The 21,944-nt window shown below is 59.9% G+C and overlaps 1 protein-coding gene across 1 annotated transcript in view; it reads right to left on the bottom strand.

Moving 5' to 3' along the window:
- Positions 1-21,740, bottom strand: part of MDGA1 (MAM domain containing glycosylphosphatidylinositol anchor 1) — a 58,538-nt gene extending 36,798 nt beyond the window's left edge. The window contains exon 1 of the mRNA XM_051854779.2: positions 20,792-21,740. Within this exon, the coding sequence (XP_051710739.1) occupies positions 20,792-20,858 (67 nt within the window). The 5' untranslated portion in view covers positions 20,859-21,740. The remainder of the gene's footprint in view (positions 1-20,791) is intronic.
- Between the last annotated feature and the right edge of the window lie 204 nt (positions 21,741-21,944).

The raw sequence follows: 21,944 nt of genomic DNA, 5'->3' as shown, positions 1-21,944 counted from the left end.
AGCCCCAGCTGAAAGGGTTAGCGTACCAGCTGCCACGCCATCACCATCACCACAGCTTAGCATAAACACAAGCTCTGCTTCCCTCTGCAGGTACAGGCCTGGCCCTGTGTGCGAAGCTCACGCCCCCTGCAGGAGGGGTCCCCTAAGAAGCACCTGTGTGTAGCCGGTCCCTGTGCGCCAGCCCAGGGGCGTCCCGGCCCCCCCGGAAGGCAGGAGAGCATGGAGGCTGCAGCTCATGCTCAGAGGACCCTCACTGTCCGCGGGCGGGTGGAGCCGCATCTGCACACTCGCTTAGGGAGCTCTGGGATGCTACCCGAGGACTGTCAGGTCCCTGAAGGCATCTGAGGGCCCGGGACACCAGGATCAACTCTCTCAATGAGGGGGGCACATCAGGCTGAAGCCAGCGCAGGCAGAACAGTCCTGGGTGAGGATAAGCACAGTGGCCCAGGCCACCAGCTGGGTGTTGCCTCACGGGAGGCCATAACATGCCAGTCTGGGGGCCTGAACCAGCCCCAGGGCCTATGCAAGGTGGAAGGTAGGGCTTCACCTCTTACGGAACGACCACGTGACATCGGGCAAGTTGTGTGACCTACTTAAGCCTCAGTTTCTTCATCTGAAAAATGGGGATAATGCTACATCTCAGGCTCCAGCAGAAATAGCGTCCAGGTTGCTATGAGGATGAGATGAGATGATGCCCATGGCGTCCACAGCACAACGCCCAGGACCTGGTGTGTACTCGGAACACTGCGGGTCCATTGTTATCTGACAGTGTAGCCCAGGAGCCTTTGGGAAAACAACACTGAACGAGCAGGTCTACTTTGGAGGGAAGCCGGGAGTCTGGTGGGCTGAAAGAGAGAACAGCCCCCCAAGGCTGACGGTGGAGGGAGGGGCTGCCACCCACGAGGGCAGACGATGGCTCCTGGGAACCACAGACCCGAGCTCGCCTCGCCCCTGGGGAACAGAGACCCCGGCACCCGGCACAGCCCAGAGTTCAGATCCGGCCAAGGCCCCAGCAGCCTGTTGCGGTGATGGCTGTGTTGATACGAGGCGGATCATTCAACCCTGCCGGCTACAGCCTCAGTTTCCTGACTGCAAAATGGTCTGGCAGTGCTCCCCAGACTGAGCATGAAACACATTGCTTGTGGGGGGAGTGGCATCAAAAAGTTGTGCAGAGGGGACGGCACCTTGGCGCAGTAGGTTAATCCTCTGCCTGCAGTGCCAGCATCCCATATGGGTGCCGGTTCTAGTCCCGGCTGCTCCTCTTCCAATGCAGCTCTCTGCTGTGGCCTGGGAAAGCAGTGGAAGATGGCCCACGTGCTGGGCCCCTGCACCCGCATGGGAGAAAGAGAAGAAGCTCCTGGCTCCTGGCTTCGGATTGGTACAGCTCCAGCCGTTGCGGCCATTTGGGGAGTGAACCAATGGAAAGAAGACCTTTCTCTTTCTCTCTCTCTCTCATTCTCTCTCTCTCTCCTCTCTCCTCTCTCTCTGTAACTCTTAACTTTCAAATAAATAAATAAAATCTTAAAAAAAAAAGTTGTGCAGAAACGAAAGGGAAAGTATGAGTTTATTTTGGTGCAAAACCAATTTTAAAATCCATGCATAGCTTTTTTTCATAACATGCATTTTCATTGTATTATGAAAAACAATTATTTTTGGACCACAAAATTTTCTGCACCAAAATAAACTCATATTTCTTATTCCATTTTTCTACAAACTTTTTAAAATACCTGGTGAGAATGGGACTGGGACGCTATTGAGCACGGTGTGGATGCACAGTAGATATTCTAGAAGGACAGTTAGAATGAAGTGGAAGGGGCCAGCGCTGTGGTGTAGCAGGTAAAGCTGCTACATGCGGTGCCGGCACCCCATATGAGCGCTGGTTTGAGTCCTGGCTGCTCCTCTTCCAATCCAGCTCTCTGCTATGGCCTGGGATAGCAGTAGAAGATGGCCCAAGTGGTTGGGCCCCTGCATCCATGTGGGAGATCTGGAGGAAGTTCTTAGCTCCTAGCTTTGGCCTGGCTCAATACTGGCCATTGTGGCCATTTGGAGAGTGAATCAGTGGATGGAAGACCTCTCTGTGTGTGTGTGTGTCTCTTTTTCTGCCTTTCCTTCTCTCTGTAACTCTGACTTTCAAATAAAATAAATATATCTTCAAAAAAGAAGGAAGTGGAATATGGGGCTGGCGTTATGGTGCCAACGCCTGCGACACTGGCATCTCACGTCAGAGTGCTGGTTGGAGTCCTGTCTCACCTCTGATCCAGCTCCCTGCTAACACACCTGAGAAAGCAGCAGAAGATGGCCTAAGTGGTTGGGGCCCTGCACCCACGCAGGAAATCTGAATGGAGTCCCTGGCTCCCGGTTTCAACCTGGCCCAGACCTGGCCATTGTAGCCATTTGGGGAATGAACCAGTGGCTGGAAGATCTGTCTCTCTCTCTCCCTTTCTCTGTCACTCTTTCAAATAAATAAATATTTTTAAAAAGGAGGGTGGGGGCCCGGCGCCATGGCTCACTTGGTTAAACCTCCCCCTGCAGTGCCAGCATCCCATACGGGCGCGGGGTTCTGTGCCGGTTGCCCCTCTTCCAGGCCAGCTCTCTGCTGTGGCCAGGGAGTGCAGTGGAGGATGGCCCAAGTGCTTGGGCCCTGCACCCCATGGGAGACCAGGAGGAAGCGCTTGGCTCCTGGCTTCAGATCCACGCAGCGCCGGCCGTAGCGGCCATTTGGGGGGATGAACCAACGGAAGGAAGACCTTTCTGTCTCTCTCTCTTTCTCTCTCTCTCTCTCTCACTGTCTGTAACTCTACCTGTCAAATAAATAAAAAAAAACTAAAAAATATTTTTTAAAAAAAAGGAGGGTGGGGGGTAGAATAAAACCCAACCCACAGCTCGGGGCGTGTCTCCCTGAAAAGGTCCTTTGATCCCAATGCAGAGGGCCCCAGGTGTCTCTGGCCTTAGAAGCCTGAGGCACAGTTCCTAATAGTAGGGCATCTCTTGGGCGGGGCCAGAGACCCACCCCTCCCTTGTAACCTAGAATGCACAGCCTGGGCCAGCAGTGGGGCGAGCCGTGCCTTTGCTTAGGCAGGGAGTTGCCAAAGCCCCACCTGACCAAAAGCCCAACAGCGCCGCGCCAAGGGCACAACCCGGCTGCCTCTGCACCCCACGCAGCTGAGACCCTGCCTCGAAGCACAGGGCTCAGCTCGGGGTCGCGGCTCAGGCCCGGCTGCGGCCACCCCAGGGAGACGATGGGCTAGGGCGCTGGACTGGGGCTGATATGGACATCTGGGGACCCTGATCCCTCAGATGAGAAGGGAATGGGTGACGTGCTAGGAAGGTCGCCAAATCCAAAGGGAGACTCCAGAGCAGAGGCCAGGCCCTCTGGGCTGTGTCACCTCAAGCGCGGAGAGCCGTGAGGAAGTGTCGCGTAAAGTTGTGTCGGCCTCACTGTTACCAGGCGCTGCAAGGCCCAAGCACGGCTTCCGGGAGCGAAAATTGGAAGTTGGAGCGCAGGTCATAATACACCTCTTACACCAGTGAAAATAAATTAAAATCATAAAATCCGTTGTGGCTGGGCTGTGTGCAACGCCGGCTCAAACCCTCCGGAGCGCAAGCCGGCGGTGCGAAATGAGAACCATAAAACTGTTCCCATCCTGTGACCTATTAGGCAATCTCACTTTGGGGAATAGGCCCCAAGGAAATAATTTAAAAGGAAAAAGTAATTCACATAAGGATATTCACAGCAGAGCTATTTAAAAGACAGGGGACTTGGCTCCTATCCAGACACCCAGAAGCAGAGACACGGCGACCCAAACACATCCTTGCAGGAGGTGCCCGGAGGCCATGAAAATGACAGGGCTGAGCGTCCACTCAACAGCAGCAGATGAGTGCAGGGGACACGGCCAGCTGAGGAAGCACAAGGGCCCACTGCGTCCTGCTCCGTAAAAATAAACGGACCGTGGGACAGGGAATCCGGAGTGAATGGTTCACGTCTGGTGTCAGTGGGCGGCTCTTTCCTTCTATGAAGTTGTTTAAGCGGATAATGATAACAGTAACAATGCTGAAAGGAAAATCGATCTCCCAGCTTGAGAGCAGGGTGGCCTTCGCCCCCAGGACGGAAGAGGAGGGGGCGGGAGGACAGGTTTCTGGGGGCCTCCTGCTGCCAGGCAGCATGCAGCTCCCCTTTCCCGGGCCACTGCAGATTCCTGGCCCCAGCTTGAGTTCCTGGAAGGCACCCCACGCCCCAGCTGCAGGGTGGGAAGAGGGGTGCTATATAGCCTGACTGCTGGGAATTTCTTAATGCGGCCTCTGTAGAGGAGTGGCATGGCTCCTCCAGGCCAGGCCTCATCCCCAGCCTGGGAGAGGGAGGTAGGGGGGTGGTAGCAGGAGTCAGCAGAAATGCAAAGGGGCTGCAGGCTTTATCTGCTCCCTGTCCACTGACCCCTGGTAGCCAACCTTTGCACCTGCCCCCTGCACACACACACACACACACATACGTAGACACTTCCATGACCTGAGAGCCACTCCCCCCCCCCACAACTGGATCCCCAGGAATACACTCTCTGTGGACCCCGTGTCAGGGAGAAATCCGAGTCACCCACCCCAAACCCTGCCCACCAACGGCCCCGGCTAGCTTCACCTTCAGGGTTGACGCCGCAATCCCTCCTACTGTGCCACCCCAGCCACTGCCACCACCTGCTGCTGTGTGAGTCTTCCCTGCTTCCTGCCTCGCCCGGCATGGCCCACGCCCCGCGGGAACCTTTCGGGACCCTTCGGCAGCCCTGAGTCAGCCTTGGCTTTTCCTCTGCTCAGCGCCCCATCGTGGCACCCATTTCCTGCAGGGTTAAAGCCACGGCTTCTCCAACAGCCTGCCTGTCACCTGCTCCTGAGTCGGCTCCGTTCTACTGCCCTCCTCCTCCCCACTGCGGCCAGCCACACGGCTCTCTTTGCCCGGCCTCAGGGCCTGTGCACCGCCTGTCCCCTGCCTGGACTGCACGTCCTGCCCAGCTCTCTGCAGCCTGCTCCTTTACTTCCACCAACTGTCCCGGGACCACCCCAGTGAAGGCAGTGCACCTGCCCTAGCCTCATCACTCCCAATCCCCGCGCCTGCATTGCGGGTTCTTCATATCAGTCACTGCTCCCTTCCCTGCATCCTTTTTTTTAATTATTATTTTTAAAAAGATTTATTTATTTATTTGAATGTCAGAGTTACACACAGAGAGGAGAGGAAGAGAGAGACAGAGGTCTTCCATCCGCTGGTTCACTCCCCAATTGGCCTCAATGGCCAGAGCTTTGCTGATCTGAAGCCAAGAGCCAGGAGCTTCTTCTGGGTCTCCCACGGGGGTGCAGGGGCCCAAGGACTTGGGCCATCTTCTACTGCTTTCGCAGGCCATAGCAGAGAGCTGGATCGGAATTGGAGCGGCCGGGAATCAAACCGGTGCCCATATGGGATGCTGGCACTGCGGGAGGTGACTTCACCCTCTATGCCACAGCGCTGGCCCCATGCGTCCCTTTCAAAAGGTGACCATCCCGGCCAGCGCCACGGCTCACTAGGCTAATCCTCCGCCTGCGGTGCCGGCACACCGGGTTCTAGTCCCAGTCGGGGCGCCGGATTCTGTCCCGGTTGCCCCTCTTCCAGGCTAGCTCTCTGCTATGGCCTGGGAGTGCAGTGGAGGATGGCCCAAGTGCTTGGGCCCTGCACCCTCATGGGAGACCAGGAAAAGCACCTGGCTCCTGGCTTTGGATCAGCGTGGTGCGCCATCCGCAGCGGCCATTAGAGGGTGAACCAACGGAAAAGGAAGACCTTTCTCTCTGTCTTTCTCACTGTCCACTCTGCCTGTAAAAAAAAAAAAAAAAAAAAAAAAAAAGGTGACCATCCCTTGAAGGGGAGCTGACACATTCAATCCCCAAATAGCATACTCAATCTTTTTTTCTTTTTAAACAAGAGTCAGTTCAAGAAAGTTTAACTACCTATTTTCTTTAGCACCAGGTATATTTATAAATCAGGAAATGCAATACCTGCCCTCCTTATGTGTAAGTATTCTTTTTTCCCCTCCATCTCTGAAGGGTTTCTCCTCCTTTTATGGCTAAAATCTGAGAAATCACATAAGTGGCGCGCGCCGTAGGATGTGATTACAATGCTGAGCCTCTGAACAACTTGAAAGTCAGCAGTTTGGGGGGGAAGAGTGAAGGACTTGCGCACGGGGAGGCCAATTGGATCGGAGTTCCAGCACAGCCAGGGACCGAAGAGTCGCTGCCATTAGCAGGCTCCTGGGGGCTGAGGACGAGGGAGGGGGAGGAAGGCCAGGTCTGCCACCGACAGAGGACAGCAAGGCGGGGCGCACAGCACCCCATCTCCAACCTACGGCAGCCATCAGGGAATGCTCTCACTAGCAGATCTCCAAAGGGGGGAGGGGGGCAGGAATTCTACCCCCTGCCTCCCGGCCACCGGCTCTGACTCGGTCTCCTCCCAATATTGTGTCACCTGCCTGTGCACAGGACCTCCTGTGCCACTTCCCAAGCAGCAGCTTCTGTGACAATGGTCACGGTGACAGCATCCGAGCTACTACGGCCTGGCACTGGAGACATGGCTCACCTAGCAGGGCCTCCTCCAAACACACAGGCGCTGGGCTAGGAAAGCGTCCATGGGGCCGCCGCCTGCCGCACCGGCATCCCAAATGGAGCGCCGGTTCGAGTCCCTGCTGCTCCACTTCTGATTCAGCTCTCTGCTAACACCCCTGGAAAAGCAGTGGAAGATGGCCCAAGCGCTTGGGCCCCTGCACCCACAGGGGAGACTTGGACTGTCACATCTGTCCTGCACCCCAGGGTCCCCCCGCGGTGAGTGGTTGAGGCAGAACTGGAACTGAACCCAGATGCGTTTCTGAAGCCTCTGCCCCACCAGCCCATCCCCATGGCCACACCGCCTCCCTGCCTCCCACTCAAGTGACTGGGCTATATTTAGTGACTCGATCCTGGAATTAGACCTTGTGGTGTCATAAAGGCCGGCAAGTCATGTGCAACAGCCCACCACAGAGTGCCAGCCGCTGACACCTCACTGTGAAAAACTTCTCAGGTTCCTCCCTCCCTGGGGGCATGGCCAGGGAAGTCAACAGTGGAGACAAGGTAGGCAGGAGCGGGCAAGACCACCTGGCTGGCCCTTCCCAGAATCCTCCTCTCCGGTTGCCATGGCACCACCTCTGCTGAGGTGGGGAGGAGAGAGCCGTGTGAGACCAGAGGGAGCAACCTGGAAGGAAGGAAGCTCTCTTGCCCCTAGGGTCCCTCTGGGAAAGAGGGCTGCAGAGGTATCCATCCTGAGCCCCTCAGCTACCAGGGCCACCCTGGCTTGGAGGAGAGAAGCCACCCTCAGCAGAAAGTGACAAGGACTGAGCAGGGGCGGGGAGGAAGTAACAGAGACAGAGGTTCATGCGAGGGTGGGAGAAGCACCCATGAGGATCCCAAAGCATAAGAGGGCAACAGAACTGCACCCCCGCAGCACCACGAGCTCAGTGTCCGGCAAAGAGCAGGCACTTAACAGATGTCGGCCAGCGCTGTCACTATTGCAGGTGCGCGGGAGTCTTCCTAGTTAGGACCCCAGTGAGCTGGGGTCTGCTCAGACAGGAAGGAAGCCTGAGTGGGGAGTCAGGGCCCCTGGGAGCTTTTCAGGGGCACCAGCTCCCTCCAGCTGGGGCCGCTGCCTCTGCCCAGCCCAGCCCCCAGCCTGGCAGCAGCACACCACACGAATGCATGCCTGGCACAGGCCCCTGGGCCCGGGAGAGGCTCCGAGCGGGCGGCTTTGTGTTTTGTGAAAACCAAATCCACAACCAAGCTCTAGCCAAGCGGGGCCTGCTGGGAAGCCTGGCAGGCCTCCTCTCCCGCCTCCCTCCCGCAAAGGGGCTTGCCACGGAACCCCGGGGAGCACCAGCTGCCACTCCAGCTGGCACGGGGGACCCAGGGGAGCAGGCCTGGGCCCGGCTCTGGCCATGCCAGGGCTCGGCCTCCCACCCTGACCCCCTTCCTGCCTGGAATAAATTGGAATACAAATCAGAGGGAAACGCTCTCCTCTGTTGGAACAAATTGCTATGGATCCTCCCTGTCTCAGGTCAGGGCTCTCGATGGGGGAGATTTTCACTCGCCGACTGCTAATAGACTCAGGAGAAGCTGCTCGATCGATAGAGGCTGGGAAAATTAGCCAGGAGCTCCAGGCCGCCCTCGGCCTGCCCTGCCCCCACATCAGGTCTCCCGGGTGGAGTGGAGAGCAGCCATGCCCAGGCTGGACACAAGCCCCAGACAGACACCAGGCCACTGGATGCCCACGCCCGGCCCCCTGCCTGTACTCCAGAGCTAGCAGACCAGGGGCTGCCTGGCAGGGGGCTAAAGGTGGACTCAGGGGAGCCCCCATGATGTTTGCAAGACCCCCCGCCACAGACATTTGTGCTCTTGTGTGAAACATCTTCACACATACACATGCGTTCCGTGTACCTCTGCGTGCACAAAAAAATGCAAAGTGCATTTGCACAGGGTAGAGGGTGCACGGGACTGTATTTCAGCTCCTGTCAAGGGACCGGTGAGAGCAGTTCACGTCATGTCAACGGTGTACTCACACACACACACACATCTCTAACCGAAGGAGGGGCAGAGACGGGTGAGGGCCGGGAGCTGTAGCCCACCCTCGCTCCAGCCGGCCTCGGAGCCTCTGGTTCAGGAAACGAGGGAGTCAGCTGGACAAAGGCACTGGTGCTTTGGGCACGTCAGGGCATCCCTCAGTAGCAAGCATCTCCTGGCATCGTCAAGGCCTCTGTGCCAGCGACAGTGTCATAGGGAGGAGCTAGGGGAAAAGCAGCATGGAGGGAGAGCACCCTGCAGCCTCTGAACATTCCAGGAGGAGGTGGGATGGCTTGGTCAGGAGGTCACTCAGTTCTCCTCCCTGCTGTCCTGGCCCGCATCTCTCTCTCTGTCTCCCCCTCCCCCCTTTTCTCTCTCTCTCTCTCTCTCTCTCTCTCTCTCTCACACACACACACACACACACACACACACACACCCTTCCATAAATTACAGCCCAGGCCAGGCAGAACAGAGCCACTTCACCTCCGGCCTTGGTTTCCAATTCTAAAACCTGAACTGGTAACCTCAAACTCCCTGATTCCAGACTTGCGGTGTAGGCTAGCCCAGTCCTGACCCATGGGAGTGGACCTTGTGACCCCTCCCCCAAGCCCAAGAGCCCTCACGCTGACCCTGGCTGCAGAGAGAAGGGGCAGTTGTCCAGTGCCCGATGCCCTCCCTGCCGGCATCTGGATTCTGAGCTCAGCCAGGCAGGGAGGGCAGGGAGGAAATGACCGTGGCTCTGTGGCAGTGCCCCCAAAGAGCCCTCGGATCCTGGATTTGACTGTGCTGATTGCCCCAACTCTGTCCTCTGCGGGTACAAGGCCCCATCAATCCTGCAGGAAGAACTTGAACCTTATCAGGGACGTCTTAGGGAAATCGATGCGTTGAGTCCTGGTCAGTCTCCAAGGAAGCAAATGAGCAGCTCACAGGTCTGCTGGCCACAGGGGAGGGCTTGGAGAAGGCAAGACTTCGGCGCCTGCACGACGCAGTGCGGGCATCAGGCCCCACCAGCCCAGCCTGCGTGCTCCTCTCTAGTGGCCACGAGGGCTGGGAAATTAACACCCGACAGCAGCCCTCACCCAGGACAGGCGGGAGTGGGTGTATGCGTGCCCCAGCCCCCTCGCCTTCTGTGGGGACAGCCCCGAAGTGTGGGCCGCACACAGTGTCCCAGAGCTCCCCAGTGGGACACGTGGTAACCACTCTGCTGAGGCACATTCCCCTGGTTGCCTCGCTCCCCTGTCCCATGTCCCCATCCCTCTCAGAGCTTCCTGGGGCTGACACCCCCACATAAACCACCTGAACTTGACTCCTTATCTCAGCGTTTGCTGCAGGGGAAACGGAACTAAGACCACAACCCAAGGGAACCTGGATAATCCACAGGCTCCACTGTTAGAGCTCCCACATGGCCACAACCCAGATTGTGCACACTGCCTAACGACACCCCCTCCAACACACACACACAGACACACACACACACACACACACTCCTCTCCCTCCACCCACCACTCCCTGGGTCCAACGATTCAAGACCCAACGCATCTGATCAAATACTCTGGGCTACCAGGCTGAGAGCTGCCAGGCATTCCTAGAGGAACCTTCTGGAAACAATGGTGGTCTTGCCCCTGGATAACAAGTCCAAGATGCAACTTACAGGCAGTGTGACAAGATGTTGGGCCTGGAGAGAGCTGGCAGCAACCTGCAGCTCACGCCACCAAGCCAGCCACCTTCCCAGCCTCCGGGAGTCCTTCCTGGGTGGCTCCAACATTTCCCTCGAGGGCTTCTAACATCTAACCAGGAGTCCCAGACCCAGAGCAAGCCCCACGTGCAAGATGCCTGAGAAGAAGAGATGAGGTTTGCAAGGGCGAGGGAGGGGTTACGGAGCTCACCGACACTCTGCACAGGCCTTGCTTCTCTCGAGCTGGGAAATGAGGGGGGAGAAGCAAGAGGACCCCCAGCTCTGGAGTGTCTTGACCCGGCAGCTCGGCTCACCCCTCACCGCGCTCGCCACGCCCTGCAGCTCCTCGCACAGCTTTCTCTGTGTCTTCTTTGTGGTCTCACCCTAGAAAGGAGCGCGTGGCCAGGCGTCAGCCAGCACGGGCCTCCGGCTTGCCTCGTGGGCCTGGGTGCTTTGCCAGAAGGCAAGCTGGCCTCCAAGGGCCCTGGCGGCACAGGACCAGAAGAGCAGAACCAAGATCCAGTAGGCGAGGCCGCTGGAGCAGGGGACGCCGCCTTCACCAAGGGTTTCAAAAGCACCCATGGGGAGAGCCCCGGCCAGGGAGACGCTGAGCACAGTCCCGGCGCCTGCATCTTTCTCCTCAGGGTTGACGTCACAGCCGGCTGACATAATGTAAGACTGGGTCTCCTGGTGAGGGACTGGAGACAGCAAACCATGCATGGGTGTGGCCTGCAGGACACTGCCCCCCCGTCCCCGCCCCAAGCTCCCTGGCCCTGCCTTCGGGTCCAACTGGTTCCCCTTCCCAAGATCAGGAGGCTGCTCACTCTTCCGCAGCACTTCCCTGCCACTGGAACCCAACGAGATGAGACGAGAGGTGCCAACCAGGGAAGTCAACAAACCACGCAAGTGCCAACAGGCAGACACGAGCCCAGGAGGGCACAGACTGGAAGCTGGGTGGCCCCACGCCGGCCACTTCCCTGGTATTGGTCTTAGTCTTCTCCAAGGTGCCTTGTGGGCATCCTCAGAACAGCCAGAGCCACCCCAATCCACCCCCCCGAGCTAGGCTGGCAGGAGGGGCATTGTTCACATCCACCTGGCTCTCCTCTTATTCAAGAGCCTCCAGCGGGGGGCCGGTGTTGTGGTGCAGCGAGCTAAACTGCCAACCGTGATGCCAGCACACCCTAAGAGCGCCAGTTCAAGTCCCAGCTCCTCCACTTCCTAATCCAGCTCCCTGCTAATGTGCCTGGGAGAGCAGCAGCAGATGGCCCACGTATCTGGGGAGACATAGATGGAGCTCAAGGATTCTGGCTTTGGCCTGGGCCAGCCCCAGGCATTGCAGCCATTTGGGGAGTGAACCAATGGATGGAAGCACTCTCCCCCCAACCTTCAAATAAATAAATGGAAATTGGAAAAAAAAAAAAAAAAAAGGCCAGCTGACCCCCAGGTGGAATTGTGGCAATGACTGCTTATCACCTACCAGATATCCAGGCTCCCCCTCTAACAGAACCTGCACACTTCCTTAGGTGAGAATGGGCCAGTCCTCGGAGCTAAGAATGGCCAACGTGGCCCAAGTAAGAGTCATTGGAGGGGGCTTCTGGGAAGTCTCTTTCAATAAACCCACCCCAAGGCCAGTGCTGCAGCTCAGTAGGCTAATCCTCCGCCTGCGGCACTGGCACCCCGGGTTCTAATCCCGGTCTGGGAGCCGGATTCTGTCCCGGTTGCTCCTCTTCCAGGCCAGCTCTCTGCTGTGGCCCAGGAAGGCAGTGGAGGATGGCCCAAGTGCTTGGGCCCTGCATCTGAATGGGAAACCAGGAGGAAGCATCTGGCTCCTGGCTTCGGATCGGTGCAGTACACCGGCCGGCCGCAGCACACCAGCCGTAGCAGCCACTTGGGGAGTTGAACCAATGGAAAAAGGAAGACTTTTCTCTCTGTCTCTCTCTCTCACTGTCTAACTCTGCCTGTAAAAAAAAAAAAGAAACCCGCCCCAACCAATAGGTCTGTCCTTTGGAATGTTCCTCCCTTCTTCCAGCCTGGAACACGTCATGATCACTGAGTTCCAGCAGCCCTTGGGTGGCCTTGAGGCCAAATTCTCCAAGCCAAACTTGGTAGCCCCTGAGATCCTTACATTTAAAGTGCCGGTGCCTGGTTCCCAGCCCCTGGACATTCCCTTCTAATTGCACCTGGGCCTTGGGATGTTTCAAAGCCTCCCAGGTGAGTCTAACGCGCAGCCAGGGAGAGCAGAGCGCAGAGGTGAGAGGAGCCTGGACAGCCCAGCGACTTAGGAAAATCAGCTTTCACGTGTCAAAGGCTCCGAGCTCGGGTTTGTTCCCCACGGTTGCAGCGTGACTCCCACCCCGCCACAGGGACCTCACACTGGGCGGGACTGAATGCGAATCCTGACTCTGCCACCTGCTGATTGGAAGCCCCTTGGCTAGGAGCAGGGAGGGGACACTGCTCCTGAGAGCTTTCAGCCTGGACCTTCCAGTTAGCACTGTTCAAAATCTGCCTGCTCCTAATTTAAAAATAATAAGTAGGATTTTTTTTTAAGATCCAAATGAGCTTGAAATGAAGCATGGGCACTGACCTGGAACACCCAGACATGCCCCCAAAGGCCCAAGGGAGGGAGACACGCTTTTGGGCAGAGCTTGGGAGTCAAGAAGCCCTCTAGGCGGTTCTGTGCCGAGGCTGCCTCCCTCTGCCTCCCTCCTCAAGGATAATCAAGTGTCTCAGTGGAGGTCCCAGTCTGCAAAGGACCCAAAAAGAGCCTGGAGTGGAATCTTCTGCCCTCCACCCCTACCCCATCACCTGCCCTGCAGGCAAGGGGCTGGGCTGAGCTGCCTGCCACTCATCCCTCCAGCCACCTTCCTCCTGCCTCCTCCTCTTGCCTCCGGCTCCCTCCCCTGCTCTTCACCGTGGGCTTTACAGGGTACTGTCCCGTGCAGGCTTCTCCACCCCGTCCCGTTAACGGGCGGCTGTGCCTGAAGCAGCCAGCCGGCTGCAGAAGCCCAGGCTGGGAGAGGAGAGGGCTGCTGGGCAAGTAGCTCTCAGCGGCCCTCCTGACCCTCCAGCCAAGCCTGCCCATTTGCGTCCACTCCTCCTTCCTTTGTGAATTCATGATGCAAAGTGCAATCCCTAGGCACGGCAGCGGCAGCATCCGGGAGCATTGCGAGAAACGCGGAACCAAGGAGCCTGCGTGCGCATCCCCATTTAGGCTCCGGCTCAAGTCGCGGCTGCTCCACTGCCGATCCAGCTCCCTGCCAGTGCACCTGGGAAAACAGCAGAGGATGGCCCGAGTGCAGGGGTTCCTGCACCCACATGGGAGACCCGGATGGAGCTCCTGGCTCGGGATCAGCCCAGCCAGGGTTGCTGCAGCCACTTAGGGAGTAGATGGAGGATCTCTCTCATTCTGTGTCTCTCCTTCTCTCTGTAACTGCCTTTCAAGTAAATAAATAAATCTTAAAAAAAAAAAAAAAAAAAAAAAAGGCAGAATCAAGGCCCAGCCCCACTGAATGGCATCATGCACTTCCACAGGGTCCCCAGGGCTCTTCTTGGTGCTGCAGCTGCCCAGACACCCTTCCTGAGTGGCTCCCCACTGCAGGACAGCCCCGCCTGCCAGGCCCTCAGCCCCGCCTCAGCTCTCCTCTGCTGCCCACCCCCAACCGCCCTCTCCTCTCTCCCCATCCACTCCCTAGGCTAGGGCACCCTACGGCTCCGGCCCGCCTGGCTCTCTCTCTCTCCTCCCACCTCTCTGATCCTTGACAGTTCTATTCCACCTCGAGATTTCAAACCATGCCATTCTGTGCACAGGGAAATCCAGGTGTGCAAGGTCTCTCCAGAGTGGCGCTCTCTCCTGGCACCAGCCCCTGCGTCTGAGCACCTGCAGGCATCCGGGCACCCCGAGCGTGCTCACGCCATCACTAGAACAAGCTTTTGCGGGCTTGCTGGGTGCTGGCTGCGGGCTCGGCGCACAGCTGTCACCCATGCGGTGGGTACCAGCTCAGCAAGCAGGGTAGTTTCTGGGACTCTCGCAGCGCCGTGGGCAGACCCAGGCCCCTCCTCCCGGCAGCACAGGCTCCCGACTGCTTCCACTCCCTGCCCCAGCCCCGTGTGACTCCCAGGGGGCTTCCGCCCTGCTCGTGGCCTCTGTGTGTCCTTGGGGGCAGCGGCAGCTCCCAGCCCTCGCCTGCGCACTCTCCCTGATGCTTTCAGGGCCAGTCTCCTTTCTCGCCTTTTGCAACAGCCTCTAACTGGCTCCCTTCTCCTGCCTTCAAGCCCCAGGGATTCTATTAAAAAGGTGTCAGTGCTCGTGCCTCCTCCACTCAAAACCCTCCCAAGGCCCCCTGTGTCACTCAGAATGCAATCCAAAGTCTGCACATCGCTTTCAAGACTCCAAGAGCTGCCCCCACTACCTCTCTACCTCCCTCCCTCCCCTGTTCACTCTGCTCCAGCCACACTGTGTTCCTCACTGTTGCTCAGACAGGCCAGGCATGCGCCTACCCTAGGGCCTTTGCACTGACTTTCTTTGCTCCTGCCCAGAACACACTTCCTGCAGATATCCACAAGGACTCTTCCCTCAGCATCTTCAGGTCTCTGCTTGGATGGCACCTCCTCAGGGAGGTCCCTCAACCACAGTGCGTGAACTTGAACCACATTTCTTCACTCCTCGTCCCCTAGACGGCTCTGTCCCACATAGGCTGCATGGAAGACTAACTCACTGACACCTTCACCGCCGGTGTCCCCCCAGTTTGCACGGGAACTCCAGGACAGCAGCACTCGGTGCGGCTGCTGAAGAATGACTGGGACCTCTCCCTCCTGTGCGTTCCCACAGCCACGAGCACACTTCTGCATGGCTGCCTGGCCTGAACACGGCTCACGCCAACCCACCTCGCTGCTTAGGACCCTGCTACCCATCCTCCCAAAGCCAGGATCCCAAGACCCCCGGTGCACGGGCTCTGCAAGCCACAGATCTGGGTTCGAGCCTGGCTCCGCCACTGGGCCCAGTGATTGCAGCTTGCTGAGCCCTCCACCCGCTCCATGGGCCACAGCGAAGCCTGGAAGATAACGTACATCCGTGATCTCAGCCTGGGCCCCAAGTGCACGGATTTGAACGGCTCCTTTCCCTTGCCACCCCTAATTCAACTTCTGCCCCAACCCAACTGAGGGAGCCGCCACTCCCTCCACACACCCAGTTTCTTTGGCCTCCACCTGGGAGGAGCACTTAGCTGCTGGCCATCAAGGCCAGGCTGAGTGCTCCCTCCTCCTTGGGGCCTTGGAGTAGTTTCCTCCCTCTGCACAGGCCCACAGCCCTCCACCTGCCCTTGCTGCCCACCATTCATCAGCCCCGCTCATCTGTGAGGCCCCTCCCCTTCCCATCCAGCTCTGCATCTCAGCCGCACTGGGTCTCGCTCCAGGTAGGGGCTCAGTAAACGTTTGACAAATGGTTGAGTGGGAGGGACACCCTGCTTTCCCTACCTCCAAGTGGGAGATCCGCGAGGATGGAGCCTCGGAGACACTTGTCACCAGCTGCGCAGTGTCCTGGCCTCAGTGACCTCCCATGTTAACTGGGAACCGTGAGCCCTGGGCAGCTGACCTCTCACAGCCATGGCAATCAAAGGCCACAGAGGCGTGGACATGCTGAGGAGGCCCCCAGGCCTTTACACACCCATATGGGCAACAGTCCTCGCAAGGGGTTCATTCCTCTCTGCACCAAAGACGCCTGGAAGAACCATCACATGCATGGCCGCACTCACAAGTGCTTCGCTTCCTTACACTTCTATGTCCTTCATTGTTTTGCAAAGAGCATGTGTTACTCATAGACTTAGGGAAAAGGAGATTGCATTATCAAAAAAAAAAAAAAAAACCAACCTCAGTCCCTTGAACTGAGCACAGCTCTGGCCTCCCATTTCAACATTTAAATGCCACAGGGACCCTGAGTTCCCAGCGCCTTCCATGCCTGCAAAGCAGGGGGAAGAAGATGCCTAAGAGGGCCTGCACCCAGCTTAGAGACAGGCAGCTCTCTGCAAGGGCACAGCCCACGCTCCAGAAACCCCTCACTGTGCAGGAGCTCCTTGGTCTGAGCTGAGTCCCTCCAACCTACGGCTGCATGGCTTCCGCTCCAGGCTGCTGCCCTAGGGCACCGGGGTGAGCGACCTAGGAACCAGAGGGAGGTCTGGATCCAGAAGGCCCTAAGGAGTCCCCTTGGGCCCCAGGCTGAAGATTTAGAATAACTCTCCTGCCTCCAACAGGGCGAGGCCCAGGGAGCCCGGGGGAAAGGCAAGCAGCAATGTGGCGGCCAAGCCCTCCCCCTGCTGGCCACATCTGGCGCGGCAGTGCCAGCCTCGCAAGGCAGGGCCTCTGGGCAGCTACCTACAGGCTCGGCTCTTGGGACCGGGTCAGGATCAGGCAGCAGGTGGGCCAGGGCTCTTGGTGGACTGAAAAGCTCAAGGTTCCCTCTCTCAGATCCCTCGTGTTCGCCGGGTGGGCCAGCTCCCGCCCTAACCGCTGGGAGTCCAGCTCCAAGGAGATCAAAGTCAGGAAGGAGGGAGGAGGAAGAAGATGGGGATGGGTGGGGGAGGGGGTAGTCCTCCACATTCTGCCCCTGTCTCACTCCTCCCAGGCCCGCCCTTGCCTCCTGGGCAGCCGGGAGAAGCCAGGGCCGCTACCACGGCCGGATTTCCACTCCCGCCCCCAGGTATTGATTTCCTGCATCATTCATTTGCCAGGCCTTGGCGGCTGTGATTAGCTCCCTCCATTCTCCCCGCGGAGCCCCCCGCCCGTCCCTCCATGTTCCAGCAAAGCAGAGCTAATACCAGGCTTTAAATGAGGCTTTGCCACCCAGCCCCAGCAGCTCGCAGCCAGGCCTGGGCCAATTACACGTAGGCCCTTGGACGGCCCCAGCTCAGCCCCCAAGGGTGCTTTCCTGGCGGATGAAACCCCCTCCAGCCAACCCCACCCCCATCACCTAGCGCCCCCTCCCACTCAAGAAGCACCGGCTCCCAGCCTGCCACACAGGAAGGGACATTGCGATGGGGGTGGGGGCGGATGGGGAGCCCACAGGCTGGGCTGGGGCCGGGGAAACACGGACAAAGCAGGCGACACAAACCACATGGGCCTGGCTTTGCGGACAGCAAGCTCCCGCTCCCCTCCCGCAGGAAGAGGCAGAGGCAGGGATGTCCCCGGGCCGTTCAGAGAACCTTCCGTTCACCTCAGAGCACCGGAGTTTCCCTGAGCCAGATGTGGACAGCAGCTGTCGAGATGCAGGTGGGGACTCCCGGGGAGCAATGCCAAGTGCCCACGCCCAGACCAACGCCCACGAGGCGGCACTAGGAGCCCGGCTTCCTGGAACGCCCTCTCCACACTCCCCTGAGGAGGGGAAAAAACCTGACTTGGTGATAATTCTGTAAGCTATGTTGCTCTTGTCAAATTATTCAACATCTGTCTTCATGTTCCCACAAAAATTAGCATAGGATAGTAGTTTCTGATGACACCTTTGGTGAAATATTTTGACTTCCACCAGTAAGTTGCAAACAACCTGTCTTAAGGATAATGTCAATTCCCACGCCTGCATATTAAATAAGCTAGGGGCTTGTTGTGTTTTTGTAAGGGAGAGGAATCCCACCAGCCTGCTCCTGGCTGCAAGTCTTGCCGCCTGCCAAGGAGGCCGGAGCGCCTGAGGGGGTGGTCTCCCGAGCTCTCCCTCACCCAGAATGAGGCCTCTGAGGCTAGCCCAGCCCCCTGGCCGGCCAGAAAGCAGATTACACACCCACCCGGAGGACAACAAACTGGGCCAGGAGATTGGGAGGCGAGGCAGGAGGGGGGACGGGCTCCAAATGGACCATCTGGCCCGGCACTCGGCTGCTGTAGCATCTGTGCCCCCCAAAGAAGAGTGAAGCCACCTGGTCAGACTGAGGACACCTCGCCAGCGCCAGGGCGACCACAGCCCCTACAGCGGGTAAGTGGACCTCCGCGGTGGCAGGCAGGGGGCTCCCGGCCGGCACCTGGTAGACAGCCACAGCCCAGGCCAGCATCTGCTGGCTGGCCCTCCACCTCCTGCCCTCCTTCCCTCTTGGCAGTTCAGCCTTCCTGTAGATCCGCCCTGCCCGCCTCCACCCAGGCCTGGGGGCAGTGGGGCAGCGGCCAGGCTGCTTGCTCAGGGCATCTTCCCCCTGTGCCTACAGTAAGACCTGCGGCCGCCCTTCTCCCTCCCCACAGCCAGGCCAACACCAGGCTGCCAGCCTACCACTCCTTGTCTATCTGTAGAAAGAGACCCTTTTGGAACCCGGGTCCTGGAGAGACTTACTGCTTGGACAGAACCTTCCTCCAACCATGGTCCCTTGCTCATTCAACAAATATATGCCAAGCTCCTGCTGTGCGCCAGGCACCACGCTGGGTGATGGACATAGTGATGGACATGACTATCCATCTCTGGCCCCCATGTGCTCTCCTCCGCCTTTCTCAAGCCACTTTGTCTGCCTCGGGGTAGAGAGAAGCTGGGGCTCAGAAGCTCGAACCCCAGCCCTCCACCCGACTTCTTAAACCTGTGTCACTCTGACACAGCTGCCGCTGGCCAAAGCCTCTCCTATCCCAGCCTCTCGCTGTCCCTGACATCCTCCTAGGAGATCGTCCCCTCTCCCCACCCTGCATTCCTAAAGCCAAGCTCCTGGGAGGAAGATGGAAGTAACGCGACCCAAGAGCCGGGGGTTGGCCCCAGTGCGGCCCCAGTGACAGAAGCTGGCACCTGGGCACAGGAGGGAGGGAAGAACTTTCAGAGAGAGAGAAAGAGAAGCCCGAGGCTGAATCCTGGCCCCACGATACTCTGAAATGAGGGTCACAGAGACCACTGCCCCATTCCCCAGCCCTTGCCCAGAGAAGCCCCCGCCAGATGGTTTCTGGACAGACCTGGAGATGGTTGGAGAGGCAGGAGGGGGTGGAGAAGAGGGCCGGCCAGGTCTGCCCAAGGGCATAGAGAGCATGGGGCCACGGTGGGGAGGTGCAGAGCAGGTAAGCACCCCTGCTGCTTCCTTCTTAGGGCACCTCCAAAGAGGCAGTGGAGCTGTAGGGAGAGCTTGAGGAGGAAGAAGAGAGAGGAAGGCCCGGGCCCCTGGCATCTTCCTCCGACCTGTGGAGGCCACGGCCTCCAGGAACAGCTCAGGGGCCTCCTCCCACAACCCAGCCTCTCCTGGTCCTGCTGCCTCCCTCCTCCTGCCTGCCTCTCCCGGCCTGTGTGCAGTCAGACACACGAACTAATTAAGAAGCAGAGTTTGGCCAGATGCCTGAGCCAGCCTCACCAGGGAATGAAGCCCAAGTCAGTGGACTGTGCAGGGCCAGGAGCCCACCACCTCCGGTCGTCCCACAGGGCACCCCTTCCTCTGGCCAGGCGCGGGCTCAGGCCCAAAGACCAGGCATCTCCGGAAAGAAGCACTTCGCATCAGCACCTGAGGCTGGCAGCCGGGGACAATGCCTCCGCCAGCCAGCACACCACAAGTCAAACTCTCCTCTGACGTCTGTCCGGGGAAACTGGAGGATATGCCAAGGGGGGGGGGGGGGAAGGTAGCCACCAAGGCTGCCCAGCCCAGCTGCCCAGCATTAAAGAGACCTACGGAGGCCCCCCTGGGGTCAGAGCCCTGGAGGGAGGGCCGCTGGACCCTGTAGACTGGGGGAAGGAGGTCAGGGCACTGCGGGAGCAGGCCCTTCCCTGGGAAAACCCTCGGGACTGGATGGGGGAGTGGGGACCAGTGGAACAAGGCCTGGAGATGTGGGAGCAAAGCTGCCTGGCGGGGAGGTACAGTTTGGACACGCAGCCCAAACGGTGCGTGCCGTGTTTGCGTTTCCCGGGGACCGTGGCGGAATGTGCCTCTGTGTGTGTGTGTGTGTGTGTGTGCACACGCGCGCGCATGCAGGGAGAAGGAAGGTGGGGCAGGGGTTCTGTAGCTGGGAGCTTGGGAGAGGTCCAGAGATGCCAGGGTCCTAGGCGCCGGAGCCAGAGGATGCCGGCATGCGCTCCGGCTGTCCAGAAACGAAGCCGCAATAGCAGCAGCAGCAGCGGCACGGAAGGAGGCAAGCCTGGCGCTCCGCCGCGGTGCGGGCAGCCCGTTCGCCCGAAAGCCGCGCGCAACTCCGGCTCGCGCCGCGCTCTGGCTTCCACTCCAGAGGCCGACCCAGGGGGAGGACGCGGTCTCCATGCATGTAGCTGCCCCAGCCCCGGGCTCGCGGGCGGTCAGGGGCTCCCGAGCCGGCCGAATGCTCTCAAGGACCCCATGTCACGCCCGCCCCTTAGCAGCGTTTGGGAAAGTGGGTCCCTCCCCCCATGGCACGGCCGGCTCACCAGCCAGACCCTACGACCCGTCCCTGTGCCACGAAGCAGCGAGCTCGGTCTCCTCGTGCCCTCGGGAGGGCGGGGACGCGGGCACTCACTCCAGAGTCCGAGCCGAGGTCTCCACCACACCCCGGCAGCGCGCGCTTTGCGCCTCTTGTAAAGTTTCCGCGCGGGGCTAAGCCAGCATGGAGCGGGAGGCGGGCTCTTACCGTAGACTCCTTGTCCCCGGCAATGGAAGGGGATCAGCGCCAGAAGTAGAAGGCAGGTCACCTCCATCTTCACGGCCGGTGCTTCATCCCCGCGAGGCGGCGCAGCCCAAGAGGCGGCGGGGGGCGCATCCGCCGGGGCCCCGCGATGCTCCCGGTGTGTCCCCCTCTCCCAGAGAGGCGACAGAGAGGGGGCGGCGGCGGTGGCGGGGACCGGGAGACTGAGGCGGCGGCGGCGGCGGAGACCCGGGTTCCTACTCTGGCAGGGTCGCTGCCCGCGTGGGGACGCAGGGGGCGCTGGCCCGGGCCCGGGTGCCTCCGCGCGCCCCGCGCGGCAGCCAGCGCCCCGGCCCTAGGAGCCTGGCGGCCGAGCCGCCCAGGGCGCCCAGGGCTGTCCGCGCGATGTGCCGGGCGCCGGAGCTCTCTCTGCGGCGGCGGCGGCAGCGGCGCTCGGATCCAGCAGCCACCGACGACTGACAAACTTGTCGCTTCCCTGCCCGGGGGACGCCCTCCGCGGAGCCGGGGCCGCGAGGCCGGGCTCGGCTCGGGTTAATCCGCCGACTCCAGTCCTGCAGCCGCTGTGGAGGGTTCAGCAGCCCGTCCCCCGGCGAGCCCGGGCCCCGGCCCTCTCGAGCGGGCGAACGGCGCGGGCTGGGCGAGCGCCACGCGTGCCCCGGGTCCGCGAAGTTAGGCGAGCCGCGGAGGGCCCTGGAGGACGAGTCGCAGCCCGGTGCCCCGCGGGAATCTGGAGAGCAGTTCCAGGCGAGAAGAGCCCCGGAAAGCCGGGAAAGGAGGAAAGTTTGAAAAATACTCGCGCTCTGGCCGAGGCCGCGGCTGCGGCGCGGGCGCCGCTCGCCGCCTCCGCTCGCCGCGCTGCGCTCCCGCCGTCTGGCCGCGGCCGCGGCGCTCCCGGGCTCCGAGGCGCGGCGGAGAGGACTGCGCCGCGCCCCAACTTGGGCGTCCCCGCCCCCGCCCGGCAGCCTCGGCTGGCGGGGGCCCCGAGCGGGCGGGGCCGGGCCAGGCTCCCGGGCGCGGCGGCGCTCGGCTGCGGGCCGCGGGAGCGCTGCGCTCGCTCGGCAACTTAGGCTTCGCTGTGCTGCTTTTTCGCCCCTCGGAGCTTTTCATTTCGCGCTCCCCCGCCTCCCTCCCCCTCTCC

The sequence above is a fragment of the Oryctolagus cuniculus genome, chromosome 5 (genome assembly GCF_964237555.1).
Source record: "Oryctolagus cuniculus chromosome 5, mOryCun1.1, whole genome shotgun sequence".
In the NCBI taxonomy this organism is placed as follows: Eukaryota; Metazoa; Chordata; class Mammalia; order Lagomorpha; family Leporidae; genus Oryctolagus; species Oryctolagus cuniculus.
The sequence above is the reverse complement of the archived record's forward strand: the minus strand, read 5'-3'. Positions and strand labels throughout refer to the sequence as shown.